The sequence below is a fragment of the Drosophila gunungcola genome, assembly GCF_025200985.1.
Source record: "Drosophila gunungcola strain Sukarami chromosome 3L unlocalized genomic scaffold, Dgunungcola_SK_2 000003F, whole genome shotgun sequence".
NCBI lineage: Eukaryota > Metazoa > Arthropoda > Insecta > Diptera > Drosophilidae > Drosophila > Drosophila gunungcola.
In genome coordinates, this window is record NW_026453179.1 from 6,817,420 (window position 1) to 6,835,872 (window position 18,453).

General features: G+C 40.0%; 2 protein-coding genes and 1 long non-coding RNA gene across 4 annotated transcripts in view; 2 read left to right on the forward strand and 1 right to left on the reverse strand.

Annotated features, from left to right (window-relative positions):
* Positions 1-1,109: 1,109 nt before the first annotated feature.
* LOC128258164 (uncharacterized) lies at positions 1,110-2,728 on the reverse strand. The gene is made up of 4 exons (XR_008267944.1): positions 2,339-2,728; positions 1,896-2,114; positions 1,341-1,817; positions 1,110-1,266 (listed from the first exon to the last, which is right to left on the reverse strand). It is a non-coding gene; the product is annotated as an uncharacterized LOC128258164 (long non-coding RNA).
* Positions 2,729-3,103: 375 nt separating this feature from the next.
* Positions 3,104-4,839, forward strand: LOC128258156 (trypsin alpha-3). 2 transcript variants are annotated; one of them, XM_052989624.1, is made up of 3 exons: positions 3,104-3,423; positions 3,483-3,759; positions 4,414-4,837. In XM_052989624.1, the coding sequence occupies exons 1-3, from the start codon at positions 3,149-3,151 to the stop codon at positions 4,801-4,803; spliced, it is 942 nt and encodes a 313-aa protein (XP_052845584.1). In that variant the 5' UTR covers positions 3,104-3,148; the 3' UTR covers positions 4,804-4,837. The 2 variants fall into 2 exon arrangements, with proteins under 2 accessions (XP_052845584.1, XP_052845585.1); XM_052989625.1 differs by having other exon boundaries at positions 3,287-3,427; positions 4,414-4,839.
* Positions 4,840-5,542: 703 nt separating this feature from the next.
* LOC128258147 (glutamate receptor 1) overlaps positions 5,543-18,453 on the forward strand; it is a 30,836-nt gene continuing 17,925 nt past the window's right edge. Inside the window, 5 exon segments of the mRNA XM_052989583.1 lie at positions 5,543-6,025; positions 9,772-10,132; positions 11,139-11,291; positions 11,945-12,072; positions 12,596-12,725. Of these exon segments, the coding sequence (XP_052845543.1) occupies positions 10,000-10,132; positions 11,139-11,291; positions 11,945-12,072; positions 12,596-12,725 (544 nt within the window). The 5' untranslated portion in view covers positions 5,543-6,025; positions 9,772-9,999.

An 18,453-nucleotide genomic window follows, 5' to 3' on the forward strand; every position in this document is an offset into this window, starting at 1 on the left:
ATTTCAATCATTTTTATTACATCTCCTAATGCCCAAAGAAGATTACTTGCCATCATAAATAAGTTATAAATTTAATTGGAAAAGCTATCTGTGTATGCGTGTGTGCTCGCCATTTTGTAGCGCATCTGTGCGCTTGTGTGTGTGAGGCTGATGTGGGAAAATGGGAAAAATCTCTATCTGCGTCTGTCTTTATTTGTGTTTCTGTATTATTCCTCCTCATTTCCGTCGCTTAATTAGTTGCTAAATTATTACCACTCCGGGCTGACACGGCCGCATCTCAAGTGACAGCCAATCGATATGTCGCTGTGACCTGCGTCGCTTTTTATTGTTGCACATTTGATTTCAATTGATTTGCGGCACGCTTGACACTCGTGACACGCGACGAAAACAATGCCAATCATGGCTGGCAATTCGCGTTAATTTCCACATGGAATAAGGCCGCATAATTGCCGCACTCGTTCTGCTGAAAATTGGCTTAGCTGGCGTTGCGTAAACGCCGCGTGCTTACCCAGGGGATGTGCCTACATCAGCATCAAGCATACGCCCCATTGTGCGGGTAATGCGACACTTGTCCGCTCAATGAAATAAGACCCTTTTTGTATTGCGTGCTTAATAGATATGAGCAAAAAAAATACTGCTTTAGACAATATACCATTATGAAATTTTGTAATTATCCTAACATTTTTCCTTTAATATTTTGACCTCGGTCCAAACATGATTTGATTGTTCCTTATTTTCATATTCTTGGTGAGCATTACTAGGAGAGTCGATCTAGCCATAATAACTTTGCTGTTTCTTACATTTTTGTATAGTTCTTTAAGATGTAGTGCTGATTTATTATTTTGGAATTACGGTTTAAATATGATCAAAATCGAAAGACTCCCATGGAAACCATTGGAATATTAAATAAATAATTGAACAAAAATTTTAACTTTTCAAATTTTTTTGTTTTGTTTTCTTTGGGACACAGGGATGGCTTGCCGAAGCTTGCTTCCTTTCTTCTTTTAATTATAGTTACATAGTTACATAATTTAGTTTTAATTATAAATTTGATTCTTCAAATAGTTTGAGCCACTTAACATCAGCTTCAAAATACCGACCCTAGTTGATATAAGTTTTCTCACTTCCTCGTAATATATTAATGCAATTTGTATTTTAAAAGTATCACCTCTATCATTTTTACGACCTTTAGTTCTGTGCGCCAAAGAAATTATAATAAAGAACTCAAAATAAGCATATAAATTGCAGGCAGATGACCATTAAACACTAGAGCACGCCAAAAAGAGTTCAAAAGCGAGCATTAAATCAAAGGAGAATAAGAATGAAATCTCATTACTTACCAATAAATTTAAATCCACTCGCTTGGCCTGAGTTCCAAGAGTTCGTTTGGCATTCAGGTGTTAAGATATACGGCAGCACGCACTGTGAGTTACGGATTGCCTTATAAATAAATTCGTCAGTGGCCCAGTTTTCTTTTTTTTTATATTACTTTGGCCCAGCTGCTTGTTGCCAAGGTGCTGATTGCAATTACTTGTGTGTGACGACGACGACTACCCGTTACTGTCGAGTGGCGCGGAGTGGAGTGGAGTGTGGAACACGGAGTCCGCACTCCGGCGGAGTCCCACGCCCACTCATCCGCTGCCGCATGTTTACGGCCGACCACATCAGCTGTGGTGCGGCAGTGCCATTTGCCACTGGCAAAAGCAACAGGCAATAATGCCGCAGTACCGTAGCACTCACACCCGTACCCAGAGACCCCGTACTCCGACCCGGATCCGGATCCGCAGCCGATGAATTGCGTGACTGTGCAAGTGAAGCTGTGGATATAATAAAAGTAATTAACAAGTGTTTGCGCTGCATGATGCGGCATTTCAGTCGCGGATAAGCGAGCATACGTGTGGCATATGGAATATGGCGGAGGTGTGCGATTCGCTGGCGAATGGCACTCTGAATGCGAAATACGAAATCCGTAATTCGGAAAGGGACTTGCTTTAAGTGGCGCACAAAAAGTCTAATAACGCGCCGAAGGTAAAAAGAGCCGGCGATCGGAGCCCATCCATAGTGGAGCCGAAAATCTCTCGACAAATACTTTTGACAGCCCGGGATATTTGATGCTGAAAAATAAACAGAACGTAAATTGAAAAGTTTTACACTTAATGCAGGTGTATGAGTGGGTGTGGGTGGCAATGTCGGTATCAGGGCAGCTGTGTGCGTGCGGTGGTGTTTTGTAACTCCGCTCGAAGGCCCCGGGCTGGAAATCAATTTGTGTGCATTTATTGAAAATTGAATTTCCAATGAGCAGCGGCGCGTGCACACATGTTGCTCCTGCAGTACGAACCTTCATCCTTGAATTGGCCACTGAAACGGGTTTAGTTCTACACGGCTCCTGCCGGCCCAAATTTAGGGGTCAGGCGCCAGGCTTGTTCCTACATAATTGCCATGTAAAACGGTTTGTTCTGCCGCCGCTTACTTAATCCCTCCACTTTTGTTGCAGCCAATTCTGGGGCACTCTAAATTCTACACAGTTTGGCAAACTGGAAATTCACAGGAAAAATGTAAACGAAGTATAACACATTTCAGATGTTTGTGTTTCTTGACTAGAAGTGCTCCTAAATAGTTAATTCAATTCCTACATTTCATTGATAGCTTTGTAAAAATGATACAAATGGAAAACGTGCGAAAAATGTTCTCATATGATTAAAATAAGATTTACAGATTTTGAATATTTGACAAAAGTTGTTATTGTCATTGTGATTGACCTAAATTGTGACTGAACTAAATCCTTATAGATATGCATTTGTTGAGAAACTTGTAAGTGTTTCTACTTTATCTTAACGTATGGTTTTTTTTTCCAGATGAATATTTATCTTGGCTCAAAGATGGTGTCACTTTAACATTCTCTTCAAATGTTTTTTGAAACATCTACTATTTTTCACCAAAGAACTCAACTAACTTACATAATTTCAAACAATTTTCCCCCGAGAACATAATTTATCAAATCATGTTTTTTATAAATATTTTTCTAAGGGCTTTGTTTAAATTCAAATAATTCAAAAATGATGCCACTAGTCTAAACAGGATTTTTTTAAAAATAGTCCTTAATTTTTTCATACATTTTTCACTGCCTATAGACATTGCAAAAGTTGTCATGAATAGTCAAAATTTAGTGGGCTTACTACTCCTTTTTTTACAGCTGCCACATTCGGGTTCCGCAGATCCGTCGCACAATGCACCTTCTATATCCTTAAATCGTACTAAGCGCTTGACCGACGCCAATTTCGACGATGAGTCTATACGACTCTCTCATTTTGTGGTGTCTATTAGGACAAGAACTGCGCGAATGTTTTTTGGAGACAATCATTTCTGCTCGGGAGTCATCCTGTCTCCACTCTTCGTTTTGACCTCATCACACTGCGTTATAGAGTGGGTATATGGTGAGCTTTTGAAAAAAGAAGGATAAGTTATAGTCAAAAATCTTCCAGCAAGCGAAGGATCAGGTATGCCAGTCGAATGCTGCTCGTTGTTGCTGCGGCTGTCAATAGACTCAAGTATTTAAAGCACAGGACTTTCGTAACTCCTGTAAAGCGGATAATGTTGCCCGATAACTTTACAATGGTCAATCAACAGGATATAGGATTATTAAAGTTGAAGCACGCGTTGCCAAGAAATAGTAAACATATTTCCGTAGCTAGGATGCCACTTCAGAGTCCTCAACCGGGTCTTCGATGTAATGTCATGGGCTGGGGACGAATGTTTCTAGTAAGTATATTAGCACCATTAAGACATAGTTTTTAGTGAAACTAAATTAACGTATATTAAAATTTAAATCAAATCAAATAATTTGTTATAATTACTTAAACCATTATTAGCCATCAGAATTGATTCTAATTATGCAGTTTTCAAGTTGAAACATTTCTTTTAAACAAGTTCGGGCTAACGAAATTCGAGCTATGGAAGTTCAACTTCATTAAGTATATTTTGTTTTTTCTTATTTTCTGGTATCTTAACTCTTATATACAGTATTTCCTTGTCGAGTGGCCACAGAAAATAAATGTAAGGACATAGTATTTGATTTAATGAAAATCAGCAATATGTCAGTGAAGCCCCTTTTTTTTTATCGATTTAAGTTCGATCAAAAGTTAAGGAGATATTTTCGACCCTATAAATATTTTTGATCAGCCTAACTTGGAAAGTCGATCTTGCCGTGTCAGTCAGTCCGTTTACGCGCAAACGTTTTTCTTAACATGCCGATTTGGAATTCCTTTCTTGTTAATATCAATTTTATTTATCAATTTTATACATCAAATCCGAAATCTTTTTTACTGCTCAGGACAAAAAAGACACTACTTCTTAATATAACACAAACTGAACTCGATCTAATGAGAATCTTTACTTATGTGTCTACTTATATAGGCCGGTCCGATGGCCTCTTACTTGCTCTATATCGACGTGGTGACGATCGAGTCCCGCAAATGTGCCGAACTTCTGAAAGTTCCAACAGTGGACCTCCTTTGCGCCATAGACGATAACCCTTTCACGGATCAGCAACCTTGTGTCGGGGATTGGGGGTCTCCTTTGATGCACGGCAGTACAGTCTACGGGATCGTAAGTGTTATCGTGGGATGTGGCGATGATACGCCATCTGTGTACACCGATGTTTACAAGAATATTGATTGGATCCAGGAGAAAATTAATACCGATGCGGGAAGCACTATCTCTGTACCCCATTTATTGGTATATTTTCTTATTGTTATTTTTCAAAAATGGTCATTTTCACTTTTCATATTTGTAGGCCAAAATTAAGAGTCAAAACTGCATGTAATTTATTATATTGATTGAACTATGTTCAAAAAGAGTCAATATATTTAAAACAAAAATATAACAAAAACAAAAATGTTTTTGAAAATATCAAATATTTGTATTTTTTTTAACTTTTTGAAGATTTTCGAAAGACTGAAAATAAGTTTTGTTTTATTTATATGAATCTGTTGGCGATTGCCAGAGGTTTACTTTAAGCACTTTAATTTATCTCGGCTCCTAAGTTTTGGCTATGGACTCCGGCTAACACTCGGCTTTGGCTTAACAACTAACCAAATGCCAAGAGCAATAGCAACAGCAACAATTGCAGATTGTACTGCACTCACGAGCGGGCCATAAAAGGGCAACCGACCAGAGAACGACAAGATGTACTCTAGTTGTTATTGCTGTTGCTGCTGTTGTTGTTCTGGCAAAGAGTAAATTTAAAGCATGAAAAAAAAAAAAAACGGTTACTAGGTCAGTAACACTGCCAGAAACACGCGTCTGCCAGCGGTTTCTCTCGTTTTTGGCCGCTTTGCAGACAGTTGCGTGAGCGCTCGCTCTCTGGGCCCGAAATTCTCTAGCCGAGCCGCCCTTTTTAGTACACTGAGCACAGCCTCCGAGTTTTCCGAGTTTTCCCGAACGACGAGGGAGAGCCGCACTTTTGTAGCTTTGTCGCCCTGCCGGATTTCAAGTCTCAACCACACCTGCTCAGCATCCAACTCAGTACTCAGTCGTGCGCGCGTCAAACAGGACGATTACGGCGGATAGTCCAAAGGATGCTGGCTCTCTAGCGGTCTAGGGAAATCGGAAACTCGGAAAATCGGAAGACGGACTTTAACGAACTTCAGAGCGGATCGGGCCAAAAAACCGAATTCGAGGAGAGTGATAAAAGAAACCGCAGGGCAAAAATAGAATAAGAAAAAAACCGAACCGGAGTCGCGCGCATTAAGTGATAATAAAGTAGCGGCAATCATTTTTAAAATTGTGTGCCAGCAGCTTATGCAAATGTAAAAGTCGTTTAAGAGCCAATTCCCAAATATTCCTCAAGTTTCGCCCGAAAGAAAAAGCTAAGCAAGAAAAGCCGCAATTTAAGTGTGCTGTGTGTGACCAAACAACTTACAAGCCACCAACAAAAAGAAAGTAAAGGAAGAAAAAATAAATCCGAAGGACTGGAAGGAATTCTAAGCCGCAAATGAACAGCGACAAATGCCCAGCCCTCTTTTTTGTAAGTTGCCAAATTTGTCGAGGCCCCATTGACTGACTGACTGAATGACTGACTGACTGAATGACTGACTGAATGAATGACTGACTGGCTGAGGGAATGACTTAGTGACTCTGTAAGTGCCCCGACCTTTGGTTATTGACGAGCATTAATATAAACAACGGAATTTGTGCTCATTATTTGTGACTTTGGCTTTCGTTGGCATGGGAAATTGTAAGATTCAGAGGAAGAAAAATAAATTATTAATTATCGGGGCACTTGTCTTTGATTGCCACGATTTCTTCGAATTTTTCGCGGGATTTAGGCGAACTACAACATAAATATTTGGCATACAAACATGAAAACAGAGTCATGATAAAGATATGTTTTTGGGCCGCTGAACCAAAAAAAGATATAATAAAGGGTCATTTATATAAATTGGAAGAGATAGCAAATTGAAAATTCAGATGTGCTCAGTTATTGGGTATGGATGTTACCTTGCTTTTTCGGCATGACATTGGCATACTAATCACCTCATTGAAATGCAAATGAGCTGCCTTATATTATGGATTTTATCAGCAGCCTAATAATTTTCCTGTTACATTTTTATCTCGTCGGATTCGCTAAATACCTGGCATCGTGTTTTGTTTTCCATCCACGGGTCGCACGTGCCCGTCGACAAGGGAAAGGAAAAAAACATTGTGGCAGGGCTCGTTTTCAGCGGCAAATTTTAAAGGTCCCGACTTTGGGCGATGCCTATCATCTGGCTGGCTGTAAATTACTGGGGCACCCGCAGAGGTCGGCCCCGGATCCGGCTCAGTATTTGCAGTATCTCGAGTCCAAGCAACGTGTTAAGTTGCGAATGAATAGAGGCGAGAGTCGGGCAAAAAGTAATCAGCAAGTGGCTACAAAATAATTATTTAATTAACGGAAGTGCCTGCGCAGGACAGCGATGCAGCTCCTCCGCTTCTCTGTCCCGAATGGCCATTCATTCGTTTCACTTATCTGGGTCCGCCTGTGTTTGGGCCGCCTTTTTGTTTGGCTCCTCTAAACAAGCCAAGTCCCGGCCGATTCGACTCAGATCCACTTAAACGTCCGTGACGTTCAACTTTAGGCTCCTAATTTAAATTTAATTAAGTGGGATCATTCGTTTAATGGAAATGAAAGCTGGCCGGGCCGAGTCGCAACTCTCGTCGCACTTTGCGTTAGTTTTGCCATCGTCATTATAACGAATAAAGTTCCGAGTGCCAGTGCCTCGAGGCACGGCTATATGAATATTAAGCGTCTGTTAACCTATTTTCTAAATGCGCTAAATAATCCCGTTCGCGATGAGCAAGCGCGTTCCACGACGATGTCGCCGGCGTTTCAACCCCGGACTAGCACTCGAACCCGGATCCGGGTCTGGACTCTGGTTTTTATGGGCCCAACTAAAATAGACACTGAAACTGAACAGACTGCAACTTTTCGCTCAAGTGGTTTTATGTAGATTGCTTTGGTCAATGTTTGCCTAATGAATGAATGGGCCCAGTCGCAGAGAAAGGGTTCCCTTTTTTGTTGCCCCCGGGATTAGTTACTGCTACTGATACGCTTAAAGAGTGGTTAAGCAGCAAAACAAACTTCAAAGGATGAAGTTTTTCAAGTACAGGGGAGCGAACTCTGGGTAGGGTCTATATATTACCCTTTGAAATTTAGAATTTAAAGATAACTTAGTTAGCTCGAACAGTTTCTGTATTAACACTAATTGGGGAAACCATTTTCTCATTGAACTTATTAACAGCATGGATAACTTATATATTATTATTAAATGAAATATTTTAAAATATTTTAAGAACATTTAAATAACCATTTGACTCATTTTTTATTATCGCTTTCCTAACTATTTTTATTTTTTTATATTTTTATTAAATAAAAAAGCCCTCTGTATTCAGTATCCACATACTCGTAACCTGTGAATGCAACAGCAAAACAACATGTTTACAGAAATAGTAAAGGTAAACTGAAATCGATCTGCCCCAAACCGAAATCAGATAAACAATGCCCAAGTTATGAATATTTATCCTTGAAAAATATAAAAACCGATTTCGTGTAACCCAACAACGTTCAAGAGTTAACGAGAACGAAGTTCGTACAAATGGGCCTGCTGTGTGCGGCATTCCTCAAATAAGCCGATTTAAAAACAATTTCAAAAATTAAACCATTCTTAAAGCCCTGTGGGAATGCAGACGTGAAACGTAAAAACATTTCCCCCCAAAAAAAACGGCGATCCAAAAATAAAATTCCAATAAGCGTGCGTTTTGGGTGGCGTGCTCGAAAGGGGGCGGAAAAACAGGGAAAAAGGCAAAAGGGATATGGAAAACAGACATTTTTGAGAGGAAGGACCCACAGACCGACCGTCAGAGTCATACAGCCAAGCGGGCAGTCACTCAGTCAGCCTGAGCTCTGCAATTTTAAATAATTAACAATAAAAGGCATAAAACAAAAACGTAAACAAAAATAAAGCAGCAAAGGGAGCGCACAAAAACAACATGCATAAAAGACATTTAAAATAAGCGCAAAATCAGCACAAAAACAGTCAGCGAACCGAAAGGATAACGACTGGGGGATATGCGCCGAGGGGGCGTGGCAGGGGAGGCATGGGGAAAAGGAGACGTGGTAGTGGCGGAGGCGGAGGCGAAGGCAACAATAACTGCACAAGCTGCTGGCACAGTGACACACTGACAACGCACAAACACAACAGCAAGAGCATTCGCAAGAGGAGACACACACTCACACGCAGCGCACACCTGCATATAGACCAGGTGTACATATTTGCATACAGTTCACTGGGCACACACTCGCACCCACACTCGCACAAATGCCAGCCTCAGCGGAAAGTGAATGGAACGCGACAGTTGCCAAGTCGGTTGCCATTGTGCCAGGTGCCAGTTGCCAGTTGCCAGTTTACCTGTTGCTACAGAGCAAGAAAATGCTAGACAAAGTGGTTTGAAATTCTGAAACTCTTTAACGTAAAAATAATATCATCTCTCATATATTTTAAAATTTTTAAAAAGATACATTTGTTTCTGACAATTGTTTTAAAGAGAAAATCTTACCCAAAGCTGTCCCAAATTCTAAAAAGTCTTCAAATTCAAAATAATCTCTCGCTGTTTTAACTTAAAATTAGTTTTGCTAGCTTTGTTCACAACTTAGTTGGAATATTTTTATATAATCGTGTTATAAATATTATATTTATTTAAACCAATAAATTAGAGATAATATATTTCATTTTTAATATAACCTAGCACTGCTAATGGTTAACATAAGCTTATTAAAAGAAAAATTCTTACAAAAATTTTTAGCTATAACTAAAATAGTGAAGCGGGCCAATTTTTGAATCCAGATTAAAAATCGCCATTGCCAGGCTTAAAAATAATTTTATGAACCTTTTAATATCCTGGTTTTGTTAAGCTGAAAACTTTCCATTTCAGTGACTCATTAGAAGATATTATTTCCAGTGCAGTTGCCAGCTTTTCAGGTGGCGGAGACACGTGCAGGCCAACGCGTGCCAAAGTGAATATCTTGGGGGTGGCTCAAAGGTTGGGCTTAAAAAATACATACTAATTTGCCCCAATAAGCAGGGAAACGTTTAATTAAGCACACAAAGCCAGAAATTTAAGCGACTTACACGGACGCAATTTGCATGATAACCTAAAACGAAGTCTCCCGAAAATCTTCTGATATATTTATCATACTTTCGCCCTACCCATCGCTGACCCGAAAAATAAATGCAGGCAGCACAAATTATGCAAATGCTGCGCTAAGAGCGGCAAAATGCTCGCAATGCCAGCGACGACAAGCGAACGCCACAACAACTACAACTGCGGAAAATAAGTGGAAAAGCGGAATTAGCAGCAACAACAAGTGTAGTCCTGCTCCGCAGGAATAGGATACAGCAAGGATATAGCAATAGCAACAAGGCAGCATCGGCAGCATCAGCAGCAGTATCAACGGGCTGCAAAATGCGCTTTGGCTTAAGGTTGAGCTGCCTTTGGCCAAGCTTTTTATTATGGCTAACATGGAGCAGCGGGGGCAACGGGGACGGCAGCGGGGGAGTTAGCGCACAGCCATCATTAACCGAGAAAATCCCATTAGGTGAGTAACCGTAACCGTAAGCCCAATGCATCTGACAGCGACTCGAGCTGCAGCCGCCCAACGGCAGCCGCTTGTGTCCTGGTTTTGTCCCGGCACTTACTTCTATTTTATAACCGCTCAGCTGCACACGCCTCAGCTGCAAAATGGCAAGAACGACCCCAAAATCCACATTTTCTTTGACACTCGGAAAGGGGAACATTATTAATAAGCAAATAATTTGTTTTTAAAGTTTTTAAGTTTCTGAGAAATATGCTAGTTTTGTTAGAGCGAAGTAATTTGGTATATTCAACTTGTTTATAACTCGCTTTAAAATCCTCAAGTTCTTTCACCCAATTTTACTTATTGGATTCTTCTGGAAATCTAACTCATATTTAAGGCAAATATCGATTATATGGGTCTTAAGACATATAACTTAACAACTGCAGTTAGAATATATCCCAAGGTTAGGATTATTGTAGATTGAAAAAGTAAAAAATGTACCATAAAAACCAATTAATTTTTTAAGAGTTTGCATTAAAAAAATTCAAACATTCGTAAATCAACAATGTTTTAAACTTTTTTTATCTCTTGTTATATACATTTCGTTGCGAATCATCTGCTAAATGAAGTTTGCCCAGAGTCAGTTTCATTCTATTTCGCTTTATTCCTCAATTTTTTTGTTGGCCACTTTGAAAACTGAAGCGCCACGCTTATTAGCTTGCTGCAAACGCCACTTAAAAATTGGCTCAAATTGCCCACCACAACAACAACACCAGCCAGAACGGCAGCAACAAAGTTTTCCCGAAAATAAAAAAGAGAAGAAAAAATTACAAGAGCAACAACACAAATAAAATTCGAGCGCAAAAGCAATTACAAAGTTTAAAGTGCCTTTGCTTTGAACTTAATTGACAATTTCGATGGAGCAGTAGCAGCATCCCCAAAAAAGCGAAACTTTTCCCCGGGTCGAGCACTAACAGCAATTTTACACATCTTTGCATGTCGCCTTCTACCTGTCTACCTGGGAAAGGTGCCATTTTCGAGCAAGGAACCGACGAGGTGCAGTCGGCCTTCAAGTATGCGATGCTCAATCACAACCTGAACGTCTCATCCCGCCGATTCGAGCTGCAGGCCTACGTGGACGTGATCAACACGGCGGATGCCTTCAAATTGTCACGACTGAGTGAGTGTCGGGTGGGGAAATTCAATAACTTTATGGGGCAAATCAAGAACTCAAAACTCTCGTTAGGCGACAATTATTTGAGCTATTGAATTTTGATTCATCACTGAATTAAATTCATGAGATGCAGTCGACGTCCATGAATATTGTTAGACCATGCAACAGTATAAAATGTAAAAACACCACAAGATATCTCGTTACGCAGAAAATCTATTAATTATGCGCATTTTTAGCAAGTCTTCCATTACATTTTGTTTATTTTTCATTTTTTGTTATAATTTTGCTATTTCACTCTGAAGAAAGATTATACAATTTGATTTTGCATTTGGTATTCTTTCATTTCTAAATATCAATGGGATATTGCAAAATTGTTCAATGAATAATATTTAAAAAAATCTACAGTCGACAAATAACATCAACTTACCAATATTGGCCACTTTTATAAACACTAATTTTACTGTTAAATTTTCTTATTTTGAATTTGAGTTTTAAATCTTTTTTTTGCAACGATAGGAAAAACTTACAACATTTAGATAATATATATAAAAGTAATATTGATGATATTTTGTTGCCAAAGTTTAAGCTTAAAATCATATAAGAGCAACAAATTACATAAAACATTTATATCCCATTTCTCCTTTGCTCAATCTCTGCAGTTTGCAATCAGTTCTCACGGGGCGTATACTCGATGCTGGGCGCCGTCTCGCCCGACTCCTTCGATACACTGCACTCCTACTCAAACACCTTCCAGATGCCCTTCGTGACGCCCTGGTTCCCCGAGAAGGTGAGCCCATTAAGACATTAATAAATATTAAAGCGGAGCCAAGCGAGTGCCAAGGTCGTTTGCCTATTTAAATATGAAATATTAATCATACGCACTGTTGGCTCGCAATATAAATTGGTGGTAACCTTGAAAAGCCCACCCAAAACGGCACTCCGCACACAGCTGGGCCAGTGGCCAAAATATTTATGAGCCGCCCAGGTACAAATCATTATAAATACTAGTGAGCTGGGACCGAGCAGGGCAACCTGGCCACTTGTTTCTAATGATGTCCTGCCCCGCCCGTCGTCTGCGTACGCTTTAAAAATTTATAACACACTTTTGGCCTCGTTTAGGCCGAGCGCCCTATAAATCAACCAGGCAAATGCCCGAAACGAGCCCAAAACAGGGCCCAACAACAATGAGCACTCAATAATGATTCATGTTTACTAACTCGCCATGTCCTTGCCCTCTCCCTTCTTCCCACTTCCCCACTTCTCCTTCTGACCCGATTTGGCGGCTGCTTTCCATAATTTTCGCGTTTTAGGTGCTTACGCCATCGTCTGGCTTCCTCGACTTTGCCCTCAGCATGCGCCCGGATTATCATCAGGCCATCATTGATACAATACAGTTTTATGGCTGGCGCAAAATAATTTATCTCTACGATTCCCACGATGGTGAGTACAACCAGCATGCATACCAATACATGGCAAAGAAATATTATAGAAGGAATTATATAGGAAGCGCTTTCGCTTCTCGCAACCTCATCTATGCAAACTATGCTGTCGGGAGGGGTCTCAATAATAAATATACTCTAGAAAATTGTTTCCTTTAGATTGCATAACTATTTTAAGAGAGCTCTAACCTTCTTTCAAAAAAGTATCTAAATAATAGGTGAATAATATATCTCCCAGAACTAAACTAAGCTTTCAACCTAATAGCATCATTTTACTATTTTAATATTTTTCTGCAAGTGAAATTGTAAGTCGTGCTTTCCCCATTTCACTCTTGCGTAAATTTGCTTTGTTATAAGTTTCTGCAAGCATTTTCCATTTACCCAGTGCATAAATAAAGTTTAATGACACCGCCGTCTGCATTGAGTCCCCGTCTGCTCCTTTCCTCGCTGACATTTTGCGCCATTGGCAGTCGGACAATTGGTTTATGTGGCCACCGACGGACGGATGGCGAAACGGAGGTTGGTGTCTGGCTCTTGCATTATTGTTATTAATGAAAGCCACGTGAAAATCTTTTGCGGTGGCCAACGGCACTCAATCAATTCGAGCCAGTTTATGATCTCCTGCCGGCTGTCTGTGTTTGCTAATCGCCCCTCATCCCGCCTTCACTCTCAGCGTGTGTTCGTGTAGCTCATCGGTTGTTTTAAGCCGGGCCAAATGCTTAGTGGCACTCAATCAATTCTGTGGCTTCTTGTTAGCAGCTTAATAAATTCTGATTGCCTGCATATGGCTTTAAGGCCAATTAATAGATATGAGTAGACAAAACTGCTGGGCCGTTTTTCATTTTTACCAAATTTCCTTCTCGGCTGCTTGGTTTATGGCCATGTTTACATGGCAACTTCTGGCACGTAGCACCGTCCACGCTCCTTAACGGCCTTTGTTTTTGGCCAGGCTACTGTTTTGTCGTGGAATGGCTTCCTTTTTTTGTTTATTCGACGCGCCAACGAGTTTATTACAAAGAAATAGGAAAAACATTTTGCGCCTTGTCTTTGCAAGATGGAGAAAAGAAAATGGGCCGAAAGAAAAAAACTATTTATGGGCAATGGCCGGCTTCAGATACGATTTTTCGAGTGGCGTGTAGAACAATCACAACAGAAACAACAATCGATGCAAACACAAACAATATTTCGTTATGGGTTTTTTCCCCTCTCGCCGGGATCTAATTCATGCGAAGTGGGCCAGCGGCTTATAAGTTTATTCTCGGTTGTATTTACGACTTGGCCGAGAAATTGGCTTACACACATTTTCCTTTTAGCTGTGAAATTATTGTATTTGCCCGACGCTCGTTGAGTCGCCGGAAAATTCCAATACGTGCCAGCCCCCGGCTATGCCACATTATATTTACGCAGTCTATGTGCGCGAGTGTGTGAGATTGTTCACTAAAAAACACTTGTGCCGCCTGCGGCTATTGGATTTTCCAGACAAGAAAAGCGGGCGGGCCATCTACAGGTCATCAAACAAATCCGCGCACAAGATTCGCTCATAAAGTTTGCGACATATAAATTCCTTGGGAGCTTAGCCTTTAATCCTTAAACCGAAGAGTTTACTTAACTCCCTTTAAGGTTTTAAATATATAAGTCTTAAATATTTAAAGTGATATTATTGGTTCTTAAGACTTAATTGGATCTTGGCTTAAATCACTAAATTGTTTGATTGACTTGAGCACTTTATTACTTAGTTACTTATTGCTTTTAAATTGGAATGGATTTAAAAAAGCGATTTAATCTTAGACGCAAAATATTAAGGTATTGGATACTTAACATTAATTACTTATTAGTGATTATTTGCATTTTGTAAATAGGTTATCAAACGAAATCGATTCAAATAAACAGTATGCGAACATAAAAAAATTTAAACAAATTCTATTTCTTCAAAATATAATTTAAAATATATTTAATTTCAATGATTTTAAAAGAATAAAGTGTAAGAAGAAGTCAATCGAGATTTAATTGTGCCTTCCAAGTTCTATTATTTTGCTTATTTTCATTATTTAAAGCAAGGACGAATAAGTACGCCACGTAAAAGAAAACACAATGTTATCACTTTCCACTCAACCGATTGAAATGGCAGGAGCTGCGCACAAGCAAGCTGAAATAACTTCATTCCATATGGGGGCAACTTGACATGCTAACTGCTCCGAGCAGCTGTCCCGCTTCCAGTCATCGACGCCAGCCACGTCAAATGAGCCGTATAAGCAAATTTCCCACAGACAGGCAGTGCCAATGAATTGCAAAGTATTTGCACGTACGAGACACTAGAACAAATGACATGTACAGGCAAAAGTGACAGGTGGCGATGCTCGGCTAGCCGATTTCCAGCCAGATTACAAGGATCCGTAAGACAACGAGAAATCTCTTCTTTAATTCGGATTTTTTGGCTCACCAAATCATTAATTTTTCCTCTTTATGAGAGTGTGAGCAAAGTGTTATTTCGGTAGCTTTTTATAAGTGGTAGAAACCAATTTCCCAAGACCCCAATGAGTCTGCCGCGTTGCCATCGATATTTCGGCATGAAAAAGCATACAATCAACAGTCTGCAATGAAAGTAAATGTCTTACTTACATGTACGTATATAGATATATATAAGTATATATATAAATATATATGTGGGCCATGTTTTTCTTGGCAGCTGCCGAAAATGAAGAAGGAATCTGGGAATAAAGAAGAAAGTGCGCCGAGTAGGCGTGGTCCTGCCCATTGCCGTGTTAAGAGCACATTGACTTGCCGTGAAATGAAATTTATTACGGGGGCCAGGGCGAGAAAAAAGGAATAAACATTCCACGCAGGATTCACAGATACAGCAGCACAGATATAAAGGCCCAGATACAGATGCCAAGAGACAAATACAGATACAGATACAGATACGTATACAGAGCGGTGCGTGGGCTCTTTTAAGGACGTGTGAAAATCTGCTTGCTCATTCTGCAATGAATACGTCAGCAGTTCACTCGACTGACCGGTATTGTTTATTAAAGACACCGCCTAGGTATTAAAGATGAAGTTGAACCACACGGCTAATCAATGCGACCCTTGAACCCTAACTGCAGAATTATGTAAATGGTTTTGTTTATAGATGAAAGACTTGATTGTGTTTCTGGGCGAATGGAACCCATCGAAATCGAGACAACAAGGGCTGGTCTGGGGCCATCAAATATGTAACTTCCGTGGCAATTCGACGTTCGATATGAGTGCTTTGTGTGGATATAAAAATCTGAAACGAATCTGGGATAGAGTGGGCATCATGAATAATAAGCGAGCGCTGATTGTTGCCGCCATAGAAAGTGTTACATAATTTAAATCACAGAAAAATTTGCATAAACTGCGTCAAATGGCAGCGCAAATTGCGTTAAGACAACGAACGCGTCCTTGGCCAGAAAAGGAGAGGCTCAGGCCTCCAGTTCCGACTGACTGCCATTAATTTAACCATTATGGGGTTTACTGCGCTTTCACTTTCATGTTATTTGATACTTTTAATGCTGCCAGCCATCGCTTTTGCCCTCTTTTGCACCCCCGACCCCCTTGGAGGCCATTGAAAACATATGCGCAAAGCCTTTGAGCTTGTCAGCATAATTTTCCCAGTTGCCAGTAACCAAACGAGGCCGCCGACGACGACGCAGTTTGTAAGTAATTATAGCGGCAAAGTTTTTGATAGCACAACAGGCGGACCAGTAAAAAACCATAACAAGCTGCTAAATTGGGGCGTGGTTCTCTGCTGTGTCCTAATTACAAGCAGTTAATGCATAAATTATGGAATGTTTGGATTTGCAGTCAATCGGGAAATGAAAAGCGGCTGGTGGCAGGCAGTGTTTCCCGGTGGCCATTACTTTTTCCCAACTTTCTCCATTGTAATTACATTTGTTTATCTGCTATTCAAGCGTTTCCTCCCCCGCCACCAAGCTTCTCCATAAAATATGTTGGCAAATGTCTTACTTGTTAGCCGTGTGTGATATCTGATGTCCATATCCGTATCTCTTTCTGTATCCGAGCACGACTATCTTTTGCATCTGCTTATGCGAGCTGGTGTCGCTACCGAAGGCAGGAAAACTTCATTTCCGCAAAACTAACTTTTGTTTAACATAACAAATTGTCTTGTTTACTTTTCGCATCCGAGTGAAAGTTGGGCGTGGCTGTGGCTGACAGATTTGCATAGCCACTGGAGATATAGAGATAGTGGATAGTGGCCAGATTGAGTGGCAGCGAGCCCAGCAGTCTTCGTCTCCTGGCACTTTTCAAATTCAATTCCAATTCGCCTTGTGCTGCTCAAAACAAATTGAATTTGGCCCGGCGGTACAGAAAATAAATATAATTGTGAATTAAATTCGTTACATAAAAGAAAATGAAAGAGCGCCGGCCACAGCTCGAAATAAAACAATAAAAATCAACGGAAATGCTCAAACACACAAAGATACCAGAACGGACGGATGGGGACTTGAATTGAGATTTGGGTTCTGGTTACTGGGTTCCGAGTACTGGGTTCTGGTGGGGATGCCATGCCAATTTCGAGGCATAAAGTCGATGGGCGGGAGTGAGAGGGGGGGTGATCGGGAAACTCGAATTATATGCGGGGCGAGCCACAAAAATGTTTTGATATCAAAAATGAAATAAAACAAAATCCTCGGCCGCAACAGCATGCTCTTCAATTACACTTTCGATTTTCCGATTCACACACATAGATGCACACGCACATACGCACACCCCAAATCCAAATCCGGGCGGCAAATCTCGAATCGAAAAAGGCACAAAAATCAAATCCAAACACAAGCCAAGCGAATGGATGCGAAATAGATGAAAGGGGGGGCTTTGTGGGAGGCAGAGGAAGTGCCAGCAAATGAAATTGTATAAAAGGCAAGGCAGAAAATTTATTGCACAACGAGCGGAGCGCACAAAAAATGGCCGCTCACTCATCCACACACACACATCTACACAGGAAGATATAGAGTCGGGAGTCTATATTTTATACAGGAAAAGTTGATACCCCAAAAGGCTATATACCATTCACAAAGAGTGTTCATTTTTAGCCTTTCAAATGGTTGATTTTTGTAAATGAGTGTGTAGAGTTTTTCCATTAAAAAGTAACATATCTTTTTGAAATCTAAAACAGTTTTAATCTAAATATTTATATTTATTTATTTAAAGAGCCGTTTTCTATTACTTGTTTTAAACAAAATAATTCATGAAGCCGAGAAAGAGGCCTAAGCGTTTGTAAGCAAAAAAAATAATATACTACAGTTTTATGAAAAACATTTTTTGTAAAAATAAACTTACAAAAGAAACTACCTATTTTTTACTTTAAATTATAATATCCATTTAAATTCGGTAAAATTTATGGTTGGGAATAGATAAAAAAAAACTTTTGATTGGAAATCTTGTTTTGCTCAAGCAAAAAATATTTTTTTTATAAAACTAAAATACTTTTATTTTATCAAAAATAAAATATGAATACATGCTAATTTTTAATTTAAGCTTCTCCATTCTGATTATATTCGCTCAAAAGTATAGTTCGAGTTTATTTCAAGACAAATATCCTATTTGCCCCAACTATCCCTGGATACCCTACAAGTTCGGGATGTATATGTCTTCCCCCCACATGGTGCAAATCAAAGCAACAACAAATTGGAATTGTATTGAGTACGCCCCGCCCGTGCGTAGCAGTGGGCGTGGCAACCGAATCA

Coding starts and splice junctions, on each gene's coding strand:
- LOC128258156 (XM_052989624.1), top strand. CDS start 3,149: ATGAATAGTCAAAATTTAGTGGGCTTACTACTCCTTTTTTTACAGCTG. Junction 3,424..3,482: donor TCATCACACTGCGTTATAGA/GTGGGTATATGG, acceptor AAAATCTTCCAG/CAAGCGAAGGATCAGGTATG. Junction 3,760..4,413: donor GCTGGGGACGAATGTTTCTA/GTAAGTATATTA, acceptor CTACTTATATAG/GCCGGTCCGATGGCCTCTTA.